This window comes from Ctenopharyngodon idella, chromosome 15 (genome assembly GCF_019924925.1).
Source record: "Ctenopharyngodon idella isolate HZGC_01 chromosome 15, HZGC01, whole genome shotgun sequence".
Lineage (NCBI taxonomy): Eukaryota > Metazoa > Chordata > Actinopteri > Cypriniformes > Xenocyprididae > Ctenopharyngodon > Ctenopharyngodon idella.
In genome coordinates, this window is record NC_067234.1 from 28,929,436 (window position 1) to 28,944,879 (window position 15,444).

Genomic DNA, 15,444 nt, shown 5'->3' on the forward strand with positions numbered 1-15,444 from the left:
TTTTATAGATGCCATCAATGCTTTTACCTTTCTAGATGTAATTACCGAAATCAAAACAGTCCATAAACTATATCCTCACGAAAACTTCAGTCAAGCCAGCTTGCGCGTCAACCTGAGAGATCAGCCTCCTTACCTTAAAGTGTCAAATTTCTTCTGAATGGATGGTTTGGCTTGATTGACAAACGCTAACGTTCGGGCATGATTTATATACCATCGACCTGTCCTAAAACGTTAGCACGCTTTGATCGATTGTTTGGATATCGCGTTTCTCCGTTCGAGAGCGCATTTCCTGTTCACATCTGCGACAAAACAGTTGATTATTTACGAACGAAAGCTCACAGAAACGTGAAAATGGTCTCATTTGAAAGAAAATATCCTAAGCTAAAAGATGATATAGTGTGACTGATTGAAGCAGCCCTTATCAAAAGTGCGGGGGTCGATTTCTGTCTTTTCAAAACTGCGGGGGTCCTGACCCCCCTGTCCCCCGTGTCAACGGCGCGCCTGCATGGGATCATTTTCATTTTTGGGTGAACTATCCCTTTAAAATTTGAGTCAATACAATTATGGCGATTGGTTTAATCAACAGAAACTCAACATATTATGTCATCTGAACCACATTAATTATCTAAGTTGATTTGACAAAAGAAAAAAAAAATTGTGATAAATAATGAAAATTATTTTTTTACAGTGTAGAGACAGAATAAGAGCAAGACCGAGAGAGAGAGAGAGAGAGAGAGAGAGAGAGAGAATTAATCGAGCTCTAAACAAGAATATATCAAACACTAAACCAACACATGGTAATGTCAGATTATTTTGGGGAGAGAGGGAGAGAGAGGAAGAACGGTCCATAAGTGGATTGAGAGCCCCATCAGCTCTGAGGTATCACAGGCACGCGCATCTCTCAGCTGGAGCGCATCATCTGTCCATTCCGCCACTCGACTCTCGAGCCACTCACTCACCGCGCTCGATATGTGAAGGTGTAACGCTCATGTATGTGATTTGTCTGTGTCCCGAAACCCGAAATATCTGGACGAAATGCTTTCAAAAAGGTGGATTGTTGGAGATTTTGTATGGAGGCAGCGGGACACCTCCCCATAGTTCGGCTTAGAGTGTCTCTGAAGAGTGCACGAGAGACCGTCACCAGAGTTGCCGCGGCTCGGATTGAGGACCATCTGCTGAATTTACTCAACAGTCTGTGTTTTAGAGGGATAACCGAATTTCAAACGTGTCAGTATCTTGCAATAAGAGCTTTTAGAGCATTTTGGATAATATACTACAATACTGCTTGTTACGTGAGGGTCGCTGAGAGCTGAACTACACCACCAGGTGCCCCTGCTTAATCTATTCACTGGATAACAACAATTAATACTGCAGAATGTGTTCCTCTCCTTTTGGACTGCTCTCAGTTGCATCTTGTGAAATATTTGCTCGGGACCACACAGGATGAGATGGACATCAGCACTGCAATAAATTAGCCTAATTGAAATTCAGTGAGAAGTCCCCTCTGAGCTATAGGAGTACATACATTTATGTATTCTGATTAAATCAGACAGCGTTTGATAGATCGCTTGGCATCTTACTGACAGTGTGACGTCTGGAATACAAGAATAAATGAACCTGAGTGGACAGACAGAGAATTAACAATATCCAACATGTTTAAACGGGGTAAGTGCCATTTAAAACTTTTATCCCTGCTGTTTTTAAATAGACAGAAGTTGAATTTTGATTTTGAGAATAGCCTATTTATACTTGAATATTGTTTTTTGTTTTTTCTAAATAAAGATGAGAATGTATAGGTTGTGTGGAATCACTCCATGCTAGGTGGATATTTGTAATTAATACATTTATTTATTTATTTATTTTTTTTTTTTAAATATATGTTCCTATTTGAGCTGTTCTTCATGTCATAAAGGGTTTTTTATTATAGATAAAGACGCTTGTTGCAGTATTTGCAAAAACTATAAAGTCTTATTTTTTTTTTTTTATAAATGTAATGATTTTTTTATATACATACAAATAAGGATGCTTGTTGCAGTATATAAGGTTTTGAAAGTTTATGTAAAAGGCTGTTAAGTACAGATCTCATCCATGATCATCTTTCCAGAATCATGCGTGTCTGCCCCCGGGTAAGCTCAGCGTAAAGCAGATGTGTTTAAAATATTCATCATCATATCATGAAATATTTTCTTAAGATGCTAGTGGTGGGTGCCGCACTGCAGTTTATGGCCGGTTTTTCATCTGAAAGCATTGTGCTGTCTGCCTAGCTCCAATATATTTCTCTTGGTGGGTTAAACAGGTTTGGCTCCGACAGTCTGTCACAATTATTTATGGACATTGTTTATGATCAAATGATGAAGTGTAAGGAGTCAATAGTAAGTCTATAGTTTAACTGGTTAGTGATGGAGCTGTCAGTGGGAGACAGTTGAATGACCTGCAGATCATTGCAAAGACTTGTTTTCACTAGATCTGTGATTGTCAGTCCTGGTCCGGGAGTATCCCAGCAGTGATCCTTATTTAACGCACCTGATGTATATCGTCGGCTCTTTAGTAGAGGCTCCAAGAGCTGAACAGGGTGTGTCAGATAAAGGAGACATCTAAAATGTGCAGTGCCAGGATCAGAATTGACAACCCCTGCACTAGATCAAATCATATGCGATTAAACAGATCATAAATCTTACTGTTTAAAGATTACTATGACATTTCACTTGCCCCATTTCAATTTCCCCCACTTTTAATCATCTCTAGATCTTTTGCATGGCACTATCACAAGCTCTGAGGTTGCTGACTGCTATAACTGTGTATAGCGAGTCAGTTAGGAAAACCGAATTTCCTTGGAGGAGGCCCAAAGCTTAACACAGAGACAATTGTTATTTCAATAGACTTGACGTAGGAACAAAACACATCTATCAAGCCTCTCACCGGCACGCTAAAGACCCCTTATGAATGCCTGTGAGGAGCCTGTGGTGCAGATATGAGAACAGTGGTTGGTTTTTGAACTGATTTGGATCTGATTTTCATTTACCTCGAAGTAAACCGCTACCTCTAGTGTAGGTTTGCAGCATCTTTTTGGAGACATTTGGTCCCGCATATTTTGGGACACACTGTAATCATTCTTTTTACCAACTCATTGAGAAGTCTCATTGTTTTAACGGCTGTATCTAAATGAAAAGTCATTGTGAATATTATCAACCTCAAACTTTCGAACACACACACACGTTGGGTGTACCATGTTTAATGGGGACTTTCCATGGACATAATGACTTTTATACTGTACAAACTGTATCTCCTAACCTTACCCCTAAACACAACCATCACAGAAACCTTTTTACATTTTCAAAAAATATCATTCTGTATGATATATAAGCTGTTTTTCTCATGTGGACCAAAAATGTCCCCACAAGATGACCTTGAAAATGAAAAAAAAAAAAGTTTTACATCTCACCCATGTGTTACTATGCTCCTCAATATCACCAATAAATAAGACCTGTAAATTGGCTTCAACAAAATGGATACCACTGGCAACAATGATCAACAGCATCACAAATGATAAGGTCATCCAGTTGAGTGACTGTGTTGGGTTTTATTATTTGTGTGGTGCAGATTTTTTGTAATTATGAAGAAAATTTGTTTTTATAAGTCAGATGAGTTGCTTTTAGGCTAATGAGGTTTCTTTGCTCTGTTGGGTATTAATTGGTCTTTCACTTCAGAGTGCATTAGAAATTACAGAAAAATTCTGCAGTAGTTTTCTGTTGTGTCTATGGCGCATAAACAGAAAACAGTGAGAAAATAGTGAATTTATTGGACGCTTTGCACTGGTGTGACATTTTCCAGAAACGTCCGGCCTAACTGGTTGTGTGGCAGTGCCCTGTGTGCCACTCTCAGCAGGGCTGTGCTGTTTCTTCTAGCAAGAGGTCCAATTTTCTGACATTTTTTCCTCAATTTCCTCCCAAACCAACTTAAACTCACACAGGCATGTTTTGGTCTCGGTTGGTTAAATATAAAGTGCAGCCACACTTATCCTGCCCATCTCTTAGCCCGCCTCCTATTTTCTGTCTTTCTGTTTCTCTCTATCTTCTGCTTGCACTTTTTCTGACAGTTATTTAAATTGAAACATGTATATATGATGCTACATGGTACTGTATATTCAGATTTCTGAAGCTTATCTGAAGGCAGTGCTTCAGACTATAATTGGTTTGTTGTGCTGAGTTGTCAGTATAGAGAATGGCCTCATTTTAAAATTCAGCCTTGAAACATTGTCAGGCTCAGAAATCCAGCCTGATCTACATCTGGTGACAAATATATTCTGTGCTCGAGTTGATCCAGTTCGTTTCTACGTTGTGCACAAAACAAAAAGGCATAACCCACACCTGCAAGCAAACCAAGGAGATTTTCCCTGCAAAAAAATGAGAGAAATAACTCTTTTGTGGATTAGCTATGATTATGCAGCTGTGAGTGGAGAAAGTTGGTATTCAGACGTGATCCTAGACAATGTTGTTATGGGCAGATGGATGGGAGAGGGAAGCGGCAGTTGGTAAGCAAAAGAGGGAACACCTGTGGCCTGACACCACTCTCCTGCACAGCTGCTCATATTCTCCATTTCTGAGACCTTCACTCATCACCACAAACACCCCCAGACTGAAATACAGAGTAACTAGAGACAACCTTTACAGCCTGCACCTGCTCAGCTGTTATTTGGGCTTCCCCTTATTATTTGTAATTTCCAGCACCAACGAAACCGCAAACATAATGACTGTTTTCAAACAGGTTTCTGAAAGACTTTGTTCTACCAAAAAGGTAGTCCTGTCCAAAAACGCACTCCATTGGTTGAGCCAGAAGTTGATATGTCGGACAGCTCAAAGAGCCACAGAGCCAAAGTGTTTATGATGGCTTACTTATAGTAACTGTAATATACATTAACAATAAAAATGACACACTTCACATTTAACGCTTAAATGTTTACCACAATCAATCTTCAGCATCATTTTCTCATTTTCACAACAGTGTCATTCAATATTAAAAGAGTGATAGCAGTACATTTTCTTTTGACATAATCAATGTTATAGAGTGCAACAGTTGGGTTCTTGAAGTTAAAATCCCATTCATTTTCTCCACAGGGAAATTGATTTTTAACTATAACTTATGAACCTTTACTGACAGACCTACTGTGATCTACAAGGTTGTTAATCGATGGTATGTGCTTTTGTTGAAGCCATTAGACTGCATTATTTCAACTTATTTAATAAAAAATCTCCACCAATCAGAGAATCGCAGCAAGAACACTCTAGCGTCCACCCACCCACCATAAAGCACTGCGAATATGTTCCCTACATTCTCAAACTATTTAAGTATTTGTATGCATAATATGCATATTTTGCGATAAATGTAAAATATATTTTTTTATATATGTAATCAACATCTTTAAATCAATAGTTTCATATTTCTCCATTGTTTTTAATGATTGTCATTCGCAAAGCTTCATGGGATTGTAGTTTTTTCCCTCATTAAAGCTGTTAAAGGGATGGTTGATTATGATTTCACTTTTTTAACTTTAGTTAGTGTGTAATGTTGCTTTTTGAGCATCTGGAGAGTTACAACGCTCAAAGTTCAATGCAAAGGGAGATATTTTCTTTTAAAGAAATCGCTGTTTAAGGACTACAACAAACGGCTGGTAGGGACTACAACGAGCTTCTTCCCAGGTTAGTGACATCACTAACCCTAAAATTTACATAAACCCTGCCCTTGAGAACACGCAACAAAGGGGGCGAGGCCATGTTGGGCTGCTTTAGAGAAGAGGAAGAGTTGTTGTAGTAGAGTGTTGTTGCCATGTTGTCATTTTACTCCGGACTGCTTCACAAACGAGGGTCAATTCAATGCTGGATTTGCACAAAAGATTAACATGACGGCACATGCTAGTCGATGAGTTGAATCAACTCCACAGCAACTACATAAATTTATCCACTAACCATTCAGAAATGTCCAATTGCATTCTAAAAGTTGTAACTTCTTCCTAAGTCTCTCCATCAGTGTCCGACTCCGGTTTGAACAATGACCGTTACTGACAATCGTCATTTTGGCTGCGTGAGATTCTCCAGTTTTGTTGTTGTTGAGCAACTGAAGCACGAGCTGTTAAAGCTCCACCCTCTTTTGGAAAGCAGCCGGGAGCAGCAGCTCATTTGCATTTAAAGGGACATGGCTCACACCCAAATAGGGGCAAATTTGACGCTATAATAAATGATCTGTGGGGTATTTTGAGCTGAAACTTCACAGACATTCTGGGGACACTAGAGACTTATATTACATCGTGTAAAAGGGGCATTATAGGTCCCCTTTAAGTACACATTCTTTTTGTCCAATTTTCAAATACTTTTTTGCTTCAAATCAAAGTATGTAATGTTGTGATTTACTTTGTTGCTAGTTGGTTTGGTTTGTGGCTTGTAACTCTTAAATGAAGACTTTTTAAAAATAACTATGGGAGAAATATTTCCGGAACCAAGGCTGCTGAAAAAGTGGAGGAGTACTCTTGCACTCTATTACGCAGTGCTCTGGAATACTTGATTCTGATCAATCTGATATTTCATCTATTCGTCATCCAGAGGTCAATATTATTTCCCTTAAGCACTGTAAATTCCACAGTTTGTCAAATATGCACACTATTCTTTATTAAGAAAAACATAAAATGTTAGCAACTTTTTTTTAATTGGCTAAAGATATTTTTTGATTAATCTTAGGAACCCATCTGAAGAGAAAGAATAAAGTCTAATATGTCATTTTTTTTTCTCAGCTCAGTGTAATTCAGTAGTGTAGTAATACATATGCTCTGATCACATCACTGGACTTCAATTACCACACAGCTATGAAACATGCCTCAGACCTCTCTGCATGCCAAACAGCTCATTTCCTGAAGGACACTCACTGAATGACAAAAGGATGAGCGCAGAGGCCAGCAAGCGGCATCGCCTGTCATCTTACCCTGTCCCATGGGACATAAATTCTTATCATTCCTGCTTTCGGTAATTATAAGTAATTAGTAGCACAGGAAGTGGTATTTTAATGAGTGTCATTTTCTACTTATACCCTCATCTTTGTGCACCTTTTGACCAGTTCAAACCGGGCACAGGACACACTTGGTTAGGATGAATGATTTATTCAAATTTTATGTGCTCGTTTTGCTTCTACATAGACAAATGAACCTAGTGTTTTGTTTTTACTCTCCATAAGGGTGACTTTCACTGGCATTAGACTGATGACTGTACATTATAATTTATAAGAATGAGTTTGCAATCCAGATGCCTGTACCTGACATTTTGTCTTGCAACAATGTTCTCATTAACTCATAATTCATACACAAACTGTAATTAAATACACATTTCCTGGCTGCTGTGGTGTCCAGAAGGGAGGAAGTCTCCAGCGTAGCATGTGGCATCTGTAAGTGCCCTTTACCAACACCTGAAATCTCAGCACAAATATCTCTCCTCTGTCTTTGGAGTGGAAATGAGATGCTGGCTTGGTCATTAGTGGATGATAATGAGGTAAGAGAGACAAACAACCCTAAGCCCTGTTGGTTTTGTTAATATTAATAATTAATTTCTGATTAAGTGACTAATTGCGGTGGAAAGGTCAATGTCAACGTAAGGTCCGTTGATGTTAGGAGATGAGTAGATTAGAAAGGAAGGGAGGTGGTAAAAAGACGTCATCCCCTTTCAACTTGGGCACATGCCATCAGATGTTTGAACGAAGGATTGTTTCAGCTTAGTGTTGCATGAAAAGTGTAGAATATTTATAGAATATTTAACGCATATTATATATATATATATATATATATACATATATATTAGGCACATGTATTCGTCCCGAACTGTACAGTACAGATGTCTCGTTTCGGTTCATGGAGTTAGATGACGAATACAGTCAGTCACAGGCGATCCACGCTCCAATCCAGAAGGGGGCGTGTGCGGTAATGCGACACTTTTTGCTAACCGGCACAAGAAAAAGAGCAGAAGAAGAACAGCACATGTGCGAATGACTGCTTGAAAACCAGTCCTCTAGATGCACACATGCGTCGAATGTGTTTTTCTGTGCTCACGGACAAAGGATAAGGGCCTATACATTGAAGGGCTCACGCTCTCAACTGTGGGCGAAATGGAGCGGAACGGTGAAAATTAAGTATTGGAGGTTTGGGCTTAAGCTTTGAATGTTTAAATATAGTTTAAGTGGAGCAAATTGTAACATTTGTTTATTTTGTACTTTTATAACACAAGATGCTTTTCAGTTTTGTAGCTGATTGTGACCAAATACCTTTTGTTTTTTATTAGCCCTGCAAAAAAAATTTGACCTATGTAAGAGTGCATTCTGTTTACTGCTTAGTGCTTAATACACTAAAGAAGGCTGTACTGTACAAACTACCTCAGGGGGGACTAAATGCCGCTAGGTGGAACAAACTGTAATTTGCAGTACTGTTTGTTCAAAAACAACAACAACAACAACAACAAAAATTCTTATTCTACCTCCCTTAATCCTACCCAATACCTGAACTTAACAACCTTACTAACTAATAAGCAGTAATTAGGGGTTTATTGAAGCAGAAGTTAATAGTGAGAATTGGATGCTAAAACTAAAGTGTGACCATTTTTCCTATTGTACCGAAACCGAACCGTGACCCCAAAACTGAGGTATGTATATCTTAAGGTGTATATCTTATCTGGCCTACAAACCTAAGTAAGCCAGAATTACCACTGGTGCCCCTTCAAAAAAAAAATTGCATGATGGCCTGAAAGGATATGACAGTGCAACAGTGTTGACAGTCGTCCCAAGCGTTCTAACGCTCCACTGACAGATACGCCCGAGAGATGCTTTCAGTCCCATAGTGCCATGACCAGTGAGTACTGAGACACGGATGCTATCCTCCCTGCAGGCTTTGGCTGGCATCTGTCACATTGCACTACTAACACATGACATGTGGATGGCGCTGGCTGAGGAACTGGATAATCATCGGGGAGACACGTAAATTCCAGAGAGAGCATGTGCGAATTGAAGCAGCCATGCAAAGATATATTGTACGGTACAGTGCATAAATCAATGTACATGCAAGGATAAGCTCACACATAGACACACGCCTAAGTCATGCTCTCTGTTTTTGTTATAACCGTGTTCGCAAAGTGACCTTCAGAATCTGTTCATTTCTCATGATAATGCTGGTTTTATGTTCCTACTGTGCCGACCTTAATGCAGATTATGGAAACAGTATCAGCATAGCAATCCAGTGTAATTTTGGAAAAATCTTTGCCTCTGATGGAAGTCTCTTTTATGGGTTTGTTTAATTATAAAACTCTCAGCATGGAGCTTATAATAGCCAGAGACTATGAACTGACCCTTTTGTTTGCCTCATTTCACTCTCTCACTTCTCTCCTGGTTCTCTACTTCTATCCGTGCTTTCTTCTATGAGATGAGACATAATATAGAAACTGGATGTGAATTGGATAATAGTCACTTTCTTTATGTTGAGACAAACCTGATCATCATCTTGGATTGAGGCCATAGAAGGAATCTCAGTCATCGCTGGGCATTGTTTCAGATTTTGCTTCTTAGATTGAATGAATGAGTGAGTGATTGAGGCCCTGAGAAAAAGCACCAAATAAGAAGCAATTCCTCTGTGTTATAAGGCCTTCTCTTGCCTGAAGGATCTTCATTGTATGATTGAAGCCAATACAAAGATCAGCATTCCCTCCAAGATATTCTATCAATAACTCTACAGTGGGGTGTCGGGCACACAGTCCTCCTGGGGGCAGAATGAGCCTGTTTATCTCCTTTTAAAAGCTAATATGGCCATATCCATGTTTAACCTTATACACGGAGGAAAATAGCTGTATGGAAGAAAAATAACAAGTGAGATAAATTTAACATCTCAAATGAGATCGAATGGAGAATTTTCATCCAAATAATCTCAGTTTAGAATAGTGGTTCTCAACTAGGGGTCCTCAGACCCCAACTTCCAAATGTTCCATAGGATGACTTAAAGGGTTAGTTCACCCAAAAATGTCATTAATTACTCACCTTCATGTCGTTCCAAACCCGTAAGTCCTTCGTTCATCTTCGGAACACAAATTAAGATATTTTTGATGAAATCTGAGAGCTTTCTGACCTCCCTGTAGACAGCGTTAAAATAGTCTATGTGACAGTATTGGTCGACGCTGTACACATGTGCACCACGACGAATGCGTGTGATGCTGACACAGGAGCTGACCAATAATGAGTCGGCATTCTGACGTAGAACCAGGAAGCACTGCACTGTGTTTACAACGTGAGCAGCATAGGAGACTGACAGGGAAGAGAAGAGATTGTTGAATAAAGTCATTATTTTTGTTCATTTTTGCGCACAAAAAGTTTCCTCATCGCTTCATAACATTAAGGTTGAACCACTGTAGTCACTTTGACTATTTTAACCATGTCTTTACTACCTTTCTGGTCCTTGCAATTTGTTATGACGTTGCTGTCTATTGGGAGGTCAGAAAGCTCTTGGAAATCTCTTTGTGTTCTGAAGATGAACGAAGGTCTTACGGTTTTGGAATGAAATGAGGGTGAGTAATTAATGACAGAAATTTCATTTTTGGGTGAACTAAGCCTTTAACAATTTAAATAATCTTTCTACTACAGAACCTTTTGTGGAATGGAAAGGTTCTATGGATGTTAAAAGTTCTTCATAGAACCTCTATTTTTAAGAGCACATACTCCACATTAATGTTAATTACAATTTTTTAAAGCAATCAGTTTCTTCATAATTATGGCAGAGATACTGAAAATATCTTAGCCTATATAGGGGGACGGTGGGACCTTTGAATATTATGTTGGAGTCAAAAAGGTTGAGAACAACTGCTCTAGAAGTTCAGAAGAGATTTCAACAATATTTCAAATTGTTCAGATACTCCCTAGAATAAAATCTAATTCTTCCAAAACCAAACGCTATGTAATCCATTCCTTTTTATAGCTATTTACTCTTACTGTATGTCAACATTTGTGTCAAAGGGATTTTTTTGGAGAATCATCTGAGACTAAGTTCTCTGTTAGATTTCAAGTTTTCAAGTTATGAGAGACCAGTCTTTGAGCAATAAAATTTTGTTTGATTGTTTATAAGACAATATCACAAGATTTTACGATACACTTTTGTGACTGAAAAGGCAGAAAACACGAATATATTTACTTCAACAAAGGTACTGCTGCAAACATCCACTCTTAGATTGTCTTCACAAGCCACTGTATGCTTGCATGTCTCATATGTTACCATTTTGACATTAGGGCAGGTCATAAAATGTTAAAATGCTTCCTGTCCAAATAAACCGTAGATTAAATCTCCCAACACATACTGAGTTTGGCAAATATTGCCACCTAAAACCAAACCCCTGGAAACCTATGTGCCCTTTACACACACAGTTGCGGCACACAGTTGTGTTCTGTTTTAAATCTATGTTCTACTTTCTATGATTTAAATTTGTATTCATTTCTGTATCCTGTTTTGCTAATTTAAAAGCAATTCTCAATTAAATTCTGATTGTACAACCCTGCCCTGAATCAGTGTGAATGATGTCAAGGTCTGAATTAAGCTCTCAACAGCAGTGTGAAGGCCACATGAAGAGATATTCCTGCATACAATACAAAAAACAACAAAGAAAAGATACTCTGATTTACTGTGGATTCAAAATACAACTAATGATACTTGTTCTGCATTGCTTGTATCCCATTCTCTTTACCTCTATATCTCTGTATCTTTGTGCACTCTCTAAACACCTGGTACCTTTTAATAAAGGATACAGTAAAGCAATGTTAGCTTGCAACAATAATGAAAATCCACAGAAAAAGCATGCATCACTTATCTTTTCATCCCAAACTGCATTGTTCTTAGAACAAAAAGGCATTCAAATGAAAGCATACATGCACAATGTTTCTTTCCTTGGATATGGAGTAGGTTGAAAATGATATACAGATATGTAATCAGCTTTTTCATTAATACTGGAGCCCACTCAGCTTGAGATTGGAATGAGACTGCAGTCGTTTCTGGAACAGTGTGAGATATTCAATGCGCACATTGCTATGGGAGTGCAATCCTCTCTGTGCTACCTGTGACTCACCTTTATTGCAATCCATATCTGATGACCACAAAAATCATAGAAACCTGTGGATGGGCTCTTTTGACATGGGCCACACTGTAAAAAGTAATACGCTATATCTACATAAAATTTTGGCAACAGATTACAAGCAATATTATTAATTAAATTCAACAAATAGGATTGAGTTAGAATTAATCAAAATTAATTCCTTAAATGTCTACCATTTAAAATGAAAATTTAAACAAAAATATCTGAATAACAGACAGATGTCAAACATGAATTAAAAACTCTTTATTTTTTATTGCCAACATTAAAGACAGCTGATAATAACAAGCAGAATCACTGAAGAAAAAAGAAACACAAGAATTAACAGAGGTTTAGATGTTGATGTTGATTTTATTGAAAATGTTTGGTCACTATTATGGTGATCAGTGTTTCATTTTGTTGGGCAGTTTGACTTGTGTTTTTTTAATGGTGTTTGCTAATTTTACACATTTTAAATGGTTGACTTTTAAGGAATTAATTTGATTAATCTAACTCAATTCTTATATGTTGAATTTAATTAATAATATTGCTTGTCAGGGCTCGACAATAACTGCCCGATGGCCCGGGGCCAGTGTGAACAACGCTCGGGACAGTAGACGCAACAGTCACTTGCCCGATCGGGCCAGTGCTGTAGGGTGTGCGATATATATTATCTATGATATCGTAATTGTTGATTAAACGATCTGAAATTATCAAGTATGTCCCTCACTTTACAAAAACCAAACAAAAACACACTCATTGAGTGCACACATACACTATGTGACGTAGTCTAGTAGGTTAGACTAGTGTGCGTGCATATTTAGAGCGTATGCTTTCACTGCATGATTTAGTCTACTAAAATACCTTTAGAATGACCCAGAATTCAGGATAAGGGGGCCCCTGTATATCTTTTATATTTATATAATTTAATATAGTTAATCAATATTACACAAAGAGCACAGTTTTTCAACAAATATCAGCATGATTACAAACGTGATATTGATTTTATACAGCATACAGTTTAATGAACAAGAACCATATATCAAGTGACTTACATTTTAGACACCAAATCGCCTGTTTCGCTCTATTTCGCCTATGAAAATAGTTCCAAACAAAGTCCACAGCACTGTTTTGCGTCTCTGAGCAACACTTCCTGAATGAATCAGCCGTTTGAATGAATCGGTTGAATGTCAATGACTCAGTCATTAATAGTGATTCGCTGCCACCTACTGGCAGGTTTAATTTCACGTTTAAAGTGTCTTTTCATTTTTTAAATAATTTCAAATAACAGTATTTAACGTTTTATATTTTCAACATTTCAAAACATTATTTATGCATCTGTAACTGCTCTTGACTGATTAACTTTAATCTATAGTTAAATAATTATACATTATATTACAATTTCTGTAGGCCTACCTGAAAATCTCCTGTTTAAACCTACATGAAAAACTTGAAAAGCACCGTTTATTACATTTATATGTTTGTTCTGTTGTATTTATTTGTGCTATTACTCGTAATTTGATTATTTGTTACTGTTTTATTACTTGACTGTTTATTTGTCTAACAATATTTCAAATTTAAGTGAGTTAATCTAGTATCTTTTGGTGTTATAACCCTATTTATTAAGGTTACATGTATCAAAAACAATGAAAACAATAACTAGGCTTATTTTATAGGCCCATTTTCTTGGGGCAAGTGAAAATTTTGGCGGGACAAGTAAAAATTTGAACCACTGGCCCGACTGGGCCAGTAGAAAAAATCTATTCCTACAATTTTATTGAGTAGATAGAGCATATTACTTTTTACAGTGTAAGAAACCACCAAGAAACCATATAGCAATGCACAAAAATCCCTTAGAACACCTTGGCAACCACTACATTAGCATTATGGCAGTATGGAAAAGCAACTGATATTTACTTAAAAAATTTAAAAATCTATTTTAAAAATAATTGTATTAATAAATAAATAATATAATCTTTAATTACTATTATTATTATTAGTAGTAGTAGTATAGTAGTAGTAGTAGTAGGATTATTATTTTTTTAATTAAATGTGTACATTTTATTTAATTTTTTTTTAATTTTATACTACTACTACTACTACTACTAATAATAATAATATTAATAAGGAATTCATTTCGTATTAATGTAATTTATTATTATTAATATTGTAAAATATTTTTAAATAAGATTCATACATTTTATTTTAAAAATAATTTTATTTTATGTACAGTAATAATAATTTGAATTAATTAATAAGTAATCTAGAGGCTATACTGCATGTTTGCATGCTGAGACCATTCAATTTAAATGCTATAAAAAGACATGACCTAGATTGCAGCTGTAATTGATTTGTCCTGTAGTGAAGCTTTTTATTTACTTTCATTACTCTAAAGTCTTTAAACTCTATTTCAGTCCAAGTGTGATTGAAGCTTTTAGTGTCAGGACAACCTCTGGGAGAGCCATTGGTTTAGCAGATTTGCCCTTGTCTCTTGTAGCACAGCCATATCAGTAATTCATCTAGTACAAACAACAGAAGAGCAAGTGAACGCTTCGTGCCAACCAGCTCATTTACACTTCCATATTCCCATATGAATGTCGTGCTTTTAGGCCACAATAAATCCTGTTTTATCCCCCATCTGTGTCTCTTCATTTAAACCACAAAAAAAACGCCTCACCACAGAGCTAGAGAAAGAGCAGTGTAATGCAATGAAAGAAAAACATTGCAACAAAAGAAAGATGCCACAGAGATGCATATTTTGTAGTGGATTAACATATTTTTAGAGGAGCCAAAGAGAATGTATATAAAATGTAAATTTAATGGAGAGAGAAATGAAAATGAGGCAAAGGCTGCAGCTGCAAGGACAGACATTAGCTTATTTCGGGATATTAATGGAGGGAACTGGTATTCTTTGTCACGGTTGCTCTCTCCCATAATAGATCAGGAGGTTATAGCAGCCTTTTGCAATTTGCCAGCACCACAAAGCCCAGCAACCAACCTCAGCTGGCCAATCAGAAGGCCGGATTCACCGAAGCCTTAGCGCCCATCTTTGGGCTTGACATCAAGACCTCACGTTACCAAGGGAGCTGAGAACTTCATTTCAATCACTTTGATTGTATTTGCATTTTACTTTGCTTAATTCACGTCTTTGAGAGTCTTCTTTAAAAGTACACGGCACAAAGAAATGATGAGATTCACTGGAGGATCTTCCATCAGTGGAAATTTAAAGGAAAACTGGAAAAATCAGACTAGTGGAAAGAAGTGGAGAGGAAGTTCTGATTGCAGTATGCAAAGGATGATTAAGCAAGGACAGAGGGTCAGT

At 37.3% G+C, this 15,444-nt stretch overlaps 1 protein-coding gene across 1 annotated transcript in view; it reads left to right on the top strand.

Moving 5' to 3' along the window:
• The first annotated feature begins 770 nt into the window (after window positions 1–770).
• rtn4rl1b (reticulon 4 receptor-like 1b) overlaps window positions 771–15,444 on the top strand; it is a 198,971-nt gene continuing 184,297 nt past the window's right edge. The window contains exon 1 of the mRNA XM_051863464.1: window positions 771–1,665. Coding sequence (XP_051719424.1) covers window positions 1,653–1,665 — 13 coding nt within the window. The 5' untranslated portion in view covers window positions 771–1,652. The remainder of the gene's footprint in view (window positions 1,666–15,444) is intronic.